The sequence below is a fragment of the Megascapheus bottae genome, chromosome 19, assembly GCF_031878675.1.
Source record: "Megascapheus bottae isolate mThoBot1 chromosome 19, mThoBot2.hap1, whole genome shotgun sequence".
Taxonomy (NCBI): Eukaryota; Metazoa; Chordata; class Mammalia; order Rodentia; family Geomyidae; genus Megascapheus; species Megascapheus bottae.
Window position 1 is genome coordinate 30253270 of NC_143527.1, and position 12808 is coordinate 30266077.

At 36.7% G+C, this 12808-nt stretch overlaps 1 protein-coding gene and 1 long non-coding RNA gene across 2 annotated transcripts in view; one reads left to right on the forward strand and one right to left on the reverse strand.

Moving 5' to 3' along the window:
* LOC150049790 (uncharacterized) overlaps positions 1-12808 on the forward strand; it is a 153430-nt gene that overhangs the window by 33701 nt on the left and 106921 nt on the right. The window lies entirely within an intron of this gene.
* The window catches only part of Dsg4 (desmoglein 4), a 41219-nt gene that overhangs the window by 3864 nt on the left and 24547 nt on the right, over positions 1-12808 (reverse strand). The window contains 5 exon segments of the mRNA XM_090353610.1: positions 935-1077; positions 2402-2704; positions 5627-5842; positions 10788-10927; positions 12370-12641. Coding sequence (XP_090209736.1) covers positions 935-1077; positions 2402-2704; positions 5627-5842; positions 10788-10927; positions 12370-12641 — 1074 coding nt within the window.

Consider the following 12808-nt stretch of genomic DNA (forward strand, 5'->3'; position numbering starts at 1 on the left):
TAGAACCTCAGCACAACTTCTGGGTAATCAGAGTCTCATGGACTTTACCTCCCAGGTTGGCTTGGAACTGCAATCCTCAGATCTCAGCCTTTTGAGTACCAAGGATCACAGGTGTAAGCCACCAACACTTGGCCAATATATAACCCCTTTCAATAATCTCACCCATTCCTCCTCTACCCATACCTTTTTCAGTTTTCTTAATTGTAGAGGGCATACATTCAACTCTTGTGTGCATTCTCTCCCTCTTCTCCTCTTCATTTCTCTACTCCTTTCCTCTTAACCCCACCCTACCCTCTTCAAGTACTTGTTAAATAGTATTTTATTTTGCTGAACTTTGATTTTTTTTCTAAGGAATTACAGTATTTGAGATCTCCCTTGAATCTACCATATTTCAGTTAATACATTTGCATACACTCACACATCACCCACCATGTTTACTTAGAAATTGGCAAGCCAAATCTAGCTTCCATATATATAAGGGAAAACATTGATCTCCTTGGGCCTGACTTACATAACATAATTCTTTTACAAGTCTTTCCATTTTTTATAAATGGTACAAAATCATCCACAAGCAAAATTCCATTGTGTATGTGTACCTCATTTTATTGATCCATTCATCCATTGAGGCATATGTGGGCTGATTCCATATCTTGGTTATTGTGAATAATGCTTCAATAAGCACAACCATGTTTAATGTAGCACAATTCACTAAAATTCATGTATGAGGTAAAATATTTTAAAGTTAAGATCTACTCATTTCTCTTTGGTATAATTTTCAAGCCATGCTAAATTTCTATTTTTATATGTAGACTGTACCTGGAGCAGCATAAATTTACTGTGCACATTTTTATCAGAGTATATTAATTGTACACAGGAAGTTTTTATAACATTTGAATACATGCTCAGTTTCCCTGGTTAGGAATAATGTACTCACCCTGTCTTCTGGATGGGCTCCTTCTATTCTCCAGGGCTGCATGACCCCTTCTCCACCCTCTGGCACAGGGGCAAACCTGGTCCCCAGGCCTTCTGGCTGTCTTCTTTGTTTACAGCAACACATGAGCAGCAAGAGAGGAGACACTGCCCAAGAAAGGGATGAGTTAACACCTATTGCTTAATGTACGAGGTCAGCGAATGAATCATTTTTGTGGTGTTTTAGTTAGAACCAAGAGGTAAGTTAAAAAGTATCACCCCCTCCCCCGAATCAAATGTACTTATCTATGTTGTAATATACATGCACTAAATCACTGAGACTTTGAGACATGGAGAAAGTAGAGAGTGTGAGATCCAGGTTCTTTACTAACAGATTGGGAAAGTCAAATCCAGTCTTCCTTGTAGCCCAAGTTGGTGGCATATTCAGGATTCTAATTCCTTTTTTAAAAAAATCCCTGATTTCTCATCAACATGTGTGTGAATTTGTGTATGTGTACATACACATGCATACATATAGATGTGTATATATGTAAATGTATAGATATAGATATAGATGTACTATCTTTGTGTGTGTCTTCCTGAATGTATAATGATTCAATTTATATTCTAACCTTATAATGGTTCAAGAACAAAGCATGTTCGGTAGAAATTATTCTTTGTAATTTGAACCTCTTCCTAGCTAGGGCAGGTTTCTACCATTCGCAGTCATCTTTGCAATCACAAGGCAGTTATCATCTGAGGTTCTATAAGTGCTATGTTCTGAGTGACAATATTAGACAGGCTCAGAGTGTTAAATGCGTTCCCTTTACGACTGTCATGATTACTAGATAGAACAAGCTGGTTGCCTGAACTTCAAAGTCTTCATTTCCTGAAGACCCAGCCCCAGGTATGTACCTCACACTGGCCCTCAAACTCTCTTTCCACTCCTCTACCTCCTAGGTGGGCTTTGATTCTCCAGGGCTTGGTTCAGTGGTTGTTCAGTTTTTTGGTGCTGGTCAACCTAGGACATCATGGATGCTGAATGTATGCTCTACCAGTGGGTGCTGTCCTCAGCACTTAGCTTATTTTCTGTTCTGGTTTCCATTCTGGATGTCCTCATATACATTGTATTTCCAAGATAATCCTCTGATTTCAGGATGCAGCTCAGACTACTCCTTTCATAAAGATTTTCCCAGTATCTCCTCTTTGAGTTAACTGCTTCTTGAGCTTTGTTCTTAAAACATTTCAATGAAACTTCTGTTATAGGATTTATTATTTGATGCTTTAGTATAGTATACTTAGTGATTCCCATGTTTCCCACCTTTAGTACTGTCATTTCCATACATGACGTAGGGATCACGATCAAATAGACTCTTCCTAGTCTCATCATTTATTTTCAGAGCACATAAAAATTGTGCCAAATTAATTCAGCTCTCCTAGCAAGGCTGGTGATAGTTCTGTTTCAGAGAACAGGACTTAATATAGTACTTACAGAGTAGTAGTAAGAGGCCAAGCACGATCATTCCAATCCCTGAGGGTCCAAGCCTGACATTTGACTCTCCAACTCCATCATCAGTGGTGGACCCAAAGATGTCATCAGTAACCTCATTCACATCCCCAGTGTAGATGCCAGTGGTACTGGAGTGCAGGCACACATTGTTGTCACATACACAGGCAATCAACTGCACCATCTGTGGCAATTCACATGCTCTGTTATAGCTGTCCTTTACCAAGACTGGAATTTGGTACATTCCTGGAGATAAAGGTTGCTGAGCCATAAGGATGGCAAATGTTTCTGAGAAGGAAGGAAGGAAGAAAAAAAAAAGAAAAGAAAGTTGAGGATTCTATAGGTTACCCTTCTTGATAATCAAGACAGTCTTAGAACTTGTTTAGGTCATGTAGCTCCTGGCCCTTTAGCTTACTACTGCTTCCTGCTACATTGTCAGTTTTGGGAAGCAGGAAAGGGACTCTAATGCTTATTTATCAAGCAATAGTACTTGGCATATAATGTAACACTCAACAAATGTTTAATGAATAAAAATATTCTGCTAAAATATTGGAAGACTTTTCTTTAGGATTAGATTTTATGAATTCTTCATAAGAGAGTTCTTTGGATTAAAATGATTGCTTCTTCATTTAAAATTAATTATAACCTGCAAATTCTTTGTGTGGCCAGTGCCTATATATTTTAAAATGGAAACTAATGCTTAAAGCATTCAGTGGATTTCATTTAGCAATCAAAGAAGGGTTTAGAGATGAATACATTTATAACTAAACCACAAATAGTAACTAATTAGTTATAGCATATAATTTATTAGTATAGTTTATTACCTTCAGTGAGATACAAGATAAGCCAGCTGGGTCTATCAAAATCTAACCAGTGTACAAAGTAATAATCAAACAAGACTTCATAGCACATTAAGTTATATACCTCCTCTTTCCCAATAGCAGCTGGTTCTAGACATATCTGTTGAGACTTTTTTTTTGTTGACAAGTCTGTAGTATCATTTTTCACCAATGTCTATTCATAGAATGGTTTTGTAGTCTGGGATATTATATCTAAGGCCTCATGTGAAGAAGCTGTACCATTTGAGCCATGTACCCTTCCCACCCAGGCTTTCTATATGTATTTTGCTTTTGAGATCAGAGTCATGAACTGGCTGCATTAGCATTGTGGTCCTCCTGCCTCTGCCTCTGCCTCTCAAGTGTGTACCACTACATCCAACTAGAACATTTTCCTTACATATTTGTCCAGAGAATCTAGTATCTGAAGGAGAAAAGAATGAGTAGCAATTATTATTTGAATAATTGGAGAACAGGCTATTCAAGTGTATAGGGGACAGTGGCTTAGAGTTGTTTTTACTTAATCAAAATTGTTTTAACAATATAGCTTTTAAAATATGAGAGGGGCTTTATTGAAAAAAATAGAAAACTTGATAGTAAAAACATCTTATTTTCTTCTTAAACTAAATATGTATCAATGACATTTATTATAATTTAGGATTTTCGTATCTGATGAATTTTGTGACTGATGAAGTTTGCGGGTTTCAAAGAGGTGGAGTGAATTCCATGTTATCATGGGCTGCAGAATCTGGGACTTCTCCCTTCCCTGGGAAATCTTCTAATTTGTGCAGGTGAATACAAAACTAAGGAGATACCTTTGTCCAAAGAAGCTTCTCTCATGACATATCATTTTTCTATTATACATTTAACATTTCAGGGAGAACCTGTGCTTTTATTATTATTATATTTTTAAACTCAGTGTCAGGTTTGCTAGTTATAGTCACCTTCTTGGGTCCTCAGCCCCTCCCACTGAGTTTTCCCGGGAACTCCACCCTAAAGGAGGTGGGCCTACCCGCTCCCTCCCACCATCTGGTCCCTCCTCCCAAGCGCCCCTCCCACCTGGCTTCCCATCACTCTCCTACTTAACCCAGAGGAACATAGATGCCATTCTCTGTCCTTTCTCTCTCCCTTTCCCCAGGGGACAACATGGTCCCCTTTACTCTCCTCCTGGTCTTTGTGTGGTCTTATGTGATGGTTTGTTTACAAGGTTATTTTTAGCTAGCAGCAGTTAGCAGACATATATGGGCTTCTTTGGGATTTGTGTTATACTTTGCAGTCCTAGGCATATGTTTTTAAACTTGGCATGATTGGAATTTTAATGTTTGTTCACATTAAGAATATAAACACTCAACACCATAGTTTCACACAACCATCTCTCAGCTATTGAGCATTTGAACTAAAATTTTTATTCTCACAAATAAATCTGAACTATAGCCCTTGATAGAAATAATCAACTCATTGGTTTCTTGTGGTCCTGAGTTATAAGGAAATGTCTAAATGTATCTTAAGATACCTGGATTTCAGAGACATTCATGTGACTTGAGATCAAAATCTTTCAAAATAGGGAAGTTTATTATCTGGAGACTTAGTTAAGGGTTCTGGTTACTTCAACTGAGCAAAGGTTGATTTCCCACCCACTTATAGAGTGTTCATATATAAATTGGTATTTATATATGATTATTATAATGGAAGAAAGGATGAACTATGTGTATATATACATATATAGAGATAGATAGATAGATTCAGTTTTTTAAATTTTATTTTTGTCAGCCATAGGGCTTGAACTAAGAGCCTGTGCACTATCCTTGAGCTTTTTCACTCAAGATTAGTATTCTACCACTTTGAACTACAGCTCCAGTACTAGTTTGTGAGTGGTTAATCAGGAATAAGAATCTCATTTTACGGGCGGTGGGAGGGGGTTAGAAAGGTGGCTCAATGGTAGAGTGCTCTCACCTCACGTGCATGAAGCCCTGGATTAGATTCCCCAGTACCACATTCACAGAAAAAAAACAGAAGGGGCCCTGTGGCTCAAGTGGTAGAGTGCTAGTCTTGAGCACAAAGAGGCTGGGACAGTGTCCATTCCCTGAGTTCAAGTCCCATGATTGGCAAAAAAAAAAAAAGTAAAAAGAACAGTACTTGGATTACAGGGATGAGTCACTGGCCCCCAGCTGGATAAAATATTTTGGCTGTTATTTCAGCCTAATATTTTTCAAAACAAACTTTGTGCATGCAAAGTCATATAGCAAGAAATGTGTAAAAGGTTATAAAATATAGTTTGGCATTTTGTATATAAAGTATAGTTCAATAACTTTATGACTTACTAATACAATTTGTTGTTGGGCTTACATTATGAGTATGTTTTCATTCCACTTACCATTTATTGTCTGGATAGTCCACATGTTAGCTACTTCTGGTGACTGGTCAACAACACAAAAGGTAAAAGGGGCTCCAAAAGAATGGTCACTAACATGGATAAAGACTGGCTCAAAATCAGTGCAGATTGTTCTTTCATAATGAATGACTGGACAGTAATCATTGGCATCAGGAACCTCAATACATATGGTACCTGTAGCTGTTCTTCCAGAACCATCTGAAAAGTAAAGCATCGTGGGTGTTGAGGTAAAGGGAGTCAGGGAAAAAGAAAATTCTTGCTCATCTCACATGAGGATGCCATAATATAGAATGAACTTATGAAACACGACAGCTTTTTGCCTACTTTAATGACTGGTAGCCTACTTTGATGACTCTTGCTTTTGTGCATGTTTTTCCAGTTATAGTGACAGCTTCTTAACCATTTTTTCATGTTCAAGCCTCTTCCATATTGGATTCATTCTTCCTTAAACCTAATCTTTATTTCAAATATTCGAATTCCTAAGTATCCTGAAATGGAAAACTAAATGTTTCCCTTTCAAGAAGGTCCACTGCTTTCTATTCTATTTATTGTTCCAATAGATTACATGCCAGTGCAACAGATAGCCTTCCATTCAGCAGACTGACTGGCTCTGTTTGTGGAAGTGGTTTTACTAGAAGTTAAACAGTTGTACGCATAATTTTGTTTTTATTGTTGATTTAAATATATTTCATTTTTCACTTTAAAACCCGGAAAGAGGAAATTAAAGCAGAACTGAGGAAATGGAAAAACCTCCCATGCTCCTGGATTGGAAGAATTAACATTGTGAAAATGGCAATCTTGCCAAGGGCTATCTATAAATTCAATGCAATACCCATCAATATCCCAATGTCATTCTTTAAAGAAATAGAAGAGCCAATCCAAAATTTCATATGGAATAAAAAAAGACACTGTATAGCAAAAGCAATTCTTAGCAGTAAGAACAGCGCAGGAGGAATTTCAATACCAAACTTTAGACTCTATTACAGAGCTATAGTGACCAAAACAGCTTGGTATTGGCACAAGAACAGGCCTGAAGACCAACAGAATAGAACTGAGGACCCAGATATTAACCCACAGACCTATTGCAACCGGTTCTTTGATAAGGGAGCCAAAAAAAAAAAAAAACAGAATGGAAGAAAGATAGCCTCTTCAACAAGTGGTGCTGGCAGAACTGGTTAAGCACATGCAGAAAACTAAAGTTGGATCCTTCTTTGTTACCCTGCACCAGGATTACTCCAAATGGATCAAAGACCTCGAGGTAAAAGCAGATACACTGAAAACTTTACAAGAAAGAATAGCAGATACACTAGGTCTCCTTGGCACACGTCAAAACTTTTTAATAAAGACCAAAAAACACAACAAATCAGAGAAAGTCTGGATAAGTGGGACTGCATTAAACTGCAGAACTTTTGTATGGCAAAGGACATAGCTAGTAAATTAATTAGGAAGCCTACAGAGTGGGAGAAGATCTTCACCAACCATACAACGGACAAAGGCCTCATATCTAAAATATATGAACAACTCAAAAAATTGAATCACTCCAAAACTAATCTCCAAAGTAACAAACATCCCATTAAAAAATGGGCCAAAGACTTAAAGAGAGTCTTCTCTGAAGAAGAAACAAAAATGGCCTATAGACACATGAAGAAATGCTCAACATATCTGGTCATAAAAGAAATGCAAATCAAAACAATGCTAAGATTCCACCTCACTCCAGTTAGAATGGCCAGGATCAGGAAAATGAATAATAACAGATGCTGGAGGGGGTGTGGCCAGGAGGGATCACTACTACACTGTTGATGGGAGGGCAAACTCGTTCAACCACTATGGAAAGCAGTGTGGCAGTGCCTCAAAAGGCTAAACATAGAACTCCCCTATGACCCAGCAATTCCACTACTTGGCATTTACCCAACCATCCAGAAACAAGGACATACTAAATCCACTAGCACAACAATGTTCACTGCAGCACTATTTACCATCGCAAAGATAAGGAACCAACCTAGATGTCCCTCAGTTGATGAGTGGATCAAGAAGTTGTGGTATTTGTACACAATGGATTTCTATGCTGCTTTCAGAAAGAATGACATCGCCCCATTTGTAAGGAAATAGAAACACTTGGAAAATACCATATTAAGTGAAGTAAGCCAGACACAGAGGAACATAGGTTCAATGGTTTCCCTCATTTCCCATAATCAGTAGAAACCTTGGGCTCTCCTAGCAGAGATTTACAATAGAACAAAACCTAGATACATAAGGTGATATAGTATGATGCTAAATGAAAGGACCTCCCGGATATAGAAACAAAAGCCATATAATGAGTGATTGTTGACCTTAATGTACTATGTTATCTCTCATTTCATTTGCTCTCCCTTGGCTATCTCATATTGTTATAATATTTCACCTTGTTTTCTGATATATTGTATATATGTATATTTGGTTATTTGAAATTGGATAATGAAGGGGTGAAAACAAGATGAGGGCTGGGAGTGAGGGGAAGGAAATGGGGACCAAGACATGTGAAAGGGTATCAATGTATGTGAAGTAATGCACCCTCTATCTGGTGAATATAATGTAAGCCTTCTATAAATTATAATAAAATATATGGAAAAATATATTTCATTTTTCTTTGAAATGGTTTGAAAATGTATAAACCTACTTGATATATATATATATATATATATATAACCATTAACTTATTTGAAACATTGTTGGCTAGTAAAATGTATTTAAAAAGTAGAAATAAGGGTAGAGTTTAGTCTACTTTCCTATTCTATGATCTGTTTTAGTGAATGAATTTTTTTTATTTTTTATTGTTACTATAAAGTATTGTACAGAGAGACTAAGTCAGGTAAGTAGTACATCTCTTTTTGCACAATTTCATCCCTTCCCTTGCTCTCTCCCTGTTTTGGTCTTCCAGTCTCACCCACATTTTTTGGTTTTTATCCAGTGAAGAAGGAATAACTTTCTCATTTGTAAAATATACTGTCCTGTCTAGGGTACTTCATTCTTGTGCTGGGTGCCTGCAGTTCACACCTGAAATCCTAGCTACTCAGAAGGCTGAGATCTGATGATTTGAAGATCATGGTTCAAAGCCAGTTTGGGTAGGAAAATCTAGGAGATGCTTATCTCCATTGAATTAGAAATAAGCTGGACAGGGAGCACTGGCTCAGGTGTTAGAATATAGCTAAGTGAAAAAGCTAAGGGACAGTGCCCAGGCCTGAGTTCAGTCCCCAGTACCAGCACCAAAACAAAGAAATAAAAAACAAACAAAAAAACCTTTTAAATGACTAAGTGGTGGAGTAACTGAGTTAATCAAATAATAATTAACCAAGAGCCTGTTCATATTCCACATAATTTTGTACAATCTGTTCTTATATCTGAGGTACCTAATCACTCAGTCTCTCATTAGAGAGACAGCACATTATTTTATAGAATGAATTATTTTTATTCTCTGTCTTTTCTAGCTTTCTGGTGGCCTTGGGAGATGGCAATCAAGCTCAAGAGTTTGGTTATAGGGTTTGCCTCTGCCTCTTCACGTGAATGAAACTGAACCATCTGGAGATCTCTGTGCATAAATTTGAACCTCGCATTTAGTTTTCTCCTAGCATGGTGTGTGTGTGTGTGTGTGTGTGTGTGTGTGTGTGTGTGTGTGTGTGTGGTGTGTCCCCTTACACGCATGTGAATATGCTAGTCCAAGGGCTTGAACTCTGGGTGTGGGCCCTATCCCTGAGCTTTTGTGTTCAAGGCTAGCATTCTACCACTTGAGCCATAGATCCACTTCTGACTTTTGGGAAATTTATTGAGATAAGACTAACAGATTTTTCCTGCCTGGGCTGTCCTCTAACCTTAATCCTCAGATCTCAGCCTTCTGAGTGGCATGAACTGTACAGGTATTACCCACCAGGGCCTGGGTCCTAGTACATTTTTATTCTATTCTCTTCTTTCACATGAAGTGATTATAGGATGTGACCAGAATGATTAGAATTCATTTTGGAAGCAGTCCCTCTAGGATGCCAATAATAAATATCTCATATAACTTACCCAACTGTTGAAAACAAACCTCAAGGAGAACACTAGATTGTATAGACATTAATATCTTGGACTTTACCATGATTTTTTTTGATTCTTATTCTTCTCACTTATCTCCGTTTGTCTACTATGAAAGTCACATATAAACCTAATGCTAACGTGCCATATCTATTTTATAGAAGGCATTTATTTGGCACAGTTTAACTTTCTTCTTTTCCGGGTACTGAACTTTCTCCCTTATTTTATTCTATAGAAGATGTCTAGGGCTGGGAGTTTGGCCTAGTGGTTAAAGTGCTTGCCTAGCATGCATGAAGACGCGGGTTCGATTCCTCGGTACCACATACATAGAAAAAAGCCGGAAGTGGTGCTGAGGCTCAAGTGGTAGAGCTCTAGCCTTGAGAAAGTCCAAGGACAGTGCTCAGGCCCTGAGCTCAAGCCCAGGACTGGAAAAAAAAAAAAAAGAAGATAGTTGTCTAGACATTGGTCTGAAGAATTACTATTGATAAATAAATGAACTCCTCTTGCTACTTAGCATGAAGAATGTGTCATAGATTTTTTTATGGAGAAGTGACTCAGTTACAAATTAATTTGTGTAACTATGCTTACAGGCTTTTAATTTGAATTGAATCTTATATTTGAAATGACCCTTTGTTCCTTAGTCCAGAGCATCATAGTATAGACAACCTGTCTAAGTAAGTAGTGATTGTACAAGTTTCTCATTGTAGCTCAGTTTTGGTGATTCTAAAATAACTATATTCTTATTAACATTTATATTTTGTATACAAGTCAGAGTCCTGAGATTAGGTAAATATTTCTAACATACTCTACTAATACTTGTAGTTACATTTAACAGATGAGGTCTTAGACAGAAACTGAATTTTACTTACATGCATTTTAACTTTTAGGCTTTATGCCTAAATAAATTAAGGTGGAAGTATAAATTATGATCATAAATGTTATTATATTCAGTTCTTTATATACTTAAAACTTAGTATGAATCTTGATGACACCACACATGATACATTTTGAGTCACTCAAATATTGATATTAAGATAGTAATATCTTAATATTTAATAAAATATTTGATCTGTAATATTGAAAATAATTTTCTTACCATCTATAGCCAGGATCTCTGCCGCATACATTCCATTGGTGATATATTTTGACTTCTTGTCAAATTCCTTAGAAAACTGTATCTCACCAGTTCTTGAATCGACTTTTAACCAGTTGCTTGCATCATGTCCTATAATATACCTGTTTTTAAATAAATAAGTTCATCATTATGCCTCTATGAAAACTGTTACTTTTTAATCACAGAAGAGCTGTGATGCAGTAAGCTTATATACTGTGTTGATATGATTTATGGTGCCTATTGTCCTGATTTAGAGAATGTATACATTTGTGTGTAAATATAAATTCAATGTTAAAATATTAATAAAGAGAATCATAACAAAATTTCATACCAATTATACTATTTAGCCATAATACCAAATCACATCAGATATTTTTAATTTTTTTTTTTTTTTGCCAGTCCTGGGCTTGAGCTCAGTCAGGGCCTGAGCACTGTCCTTGGACTTTCTCAAGGCTAGACCTCTACCACTTGAGCCTCAGCACCACTTCTGGCTTTTTTTTATATATGTGGTATCAAGGAATCGAACCCGGGTCTTCGTGCATGCTAGGCAAGCACTTTAACCACTAGGCCAAACTCCCAGCCCAGATATTTTTAATTTTATAAATGAAATACTGTCTATTCATTTTTACATGTGACATACTTAGTATGTTTGATATAGATTTTAGGGCATAACTATTTTGAAATAGTTTGCTGTTTGGCCTAGTAAATGGCTCATAATATATTTATCCTTTCTTTGTATTTCCTGTCTGAATATTGTTGTAATGAATTTCAAGTACTTGACTTAATTGGAAGATTTGATTTTCTGTATCACACATGATTTCAAAGTTCAGTTCATTTATATCCCTTCCTTTATATTTTCAACTTATAGTTAAATCATTAAAACTGTTAAGATGGAAGTACTTAATGAATCAATAGATCTTGTTTACTACAAAAATACTGGAAAAAAGAAAAATATTGGGAAATACAAGATATAATATAGATAAGGCACACGTATTTCACTATAATTATTTCTCAAATATTTTACTTACTTTTAATTTATTTTTATAGTCTATGTACCTAATACTTCTCATAGCCATTTTTGTATCACTTTTGTTGTGGCTCTTCTTGCACTTGTCATGTTTCAAAAACACCTGCACTTAGCTTTCGCCATTGCTTTAGCCTCTTTGTTTAAACATAGGGTAGGAATTAGTTTCAAAGTCAAAGACAACCACAGGTATTAAGAAAACAAACAGTTAACTCATTTTTAATTGTGTACTATTGTCCACAATTTGGTGTAATCAGGTCTAGTCTAGGGTATTATATCTGAGCACAGAAGATCCAAGAGATTATTGGAATAACTTAGGTGGCTCTTGGACTTGGCAAGAGAATTACTCTTATAATCAGTTGGATTCCTTGTAGCTCCGAACCACAGTTAAAAATCCTCCCAACCCCCCCTGAAATGCCATAATCTGCTCAAATACTCAAACAAAAGCAAAACAAACTTTCCAAAGTATTACAACATACTTCAGCACAGACTGAAGTGGGCAGAACCATGTCATGCTATCACAAAGAGTATTTTCAGTACCTGACATTAGTTGCAGGATTTCCTGTGTCCAGATCTATGGCTGTGTACGTGCCAAGCACATAATTCAATGAGGAATCTCCCCTTACTCCGTCTCGTACACTAAAAGTCATGGGGTTTGGGCGAAATGTTGGTCCTTCTCTCACATTAACAATCTGAATTCTCACAGGGGTTGAGTGCATCCGGAATTGAGAAGCAACTGAGTGATGGAACTCGGCTTGGTTTTTAACTCCAATACCAAGATGAATATTGGGCATCTCTTCATAATCCAGCATCTGAAATGATAGTAAAGCAAGCAATAATATAATCTCCTTTTTATAAAATAGGAAGCATTATAAACACACACACACACAGACACACACACACATGAATAAAATCTGATAGTTATACAACTCACATTTCAAATTGAAATTTTAGTTACTACTGTATTGGGTACATTACA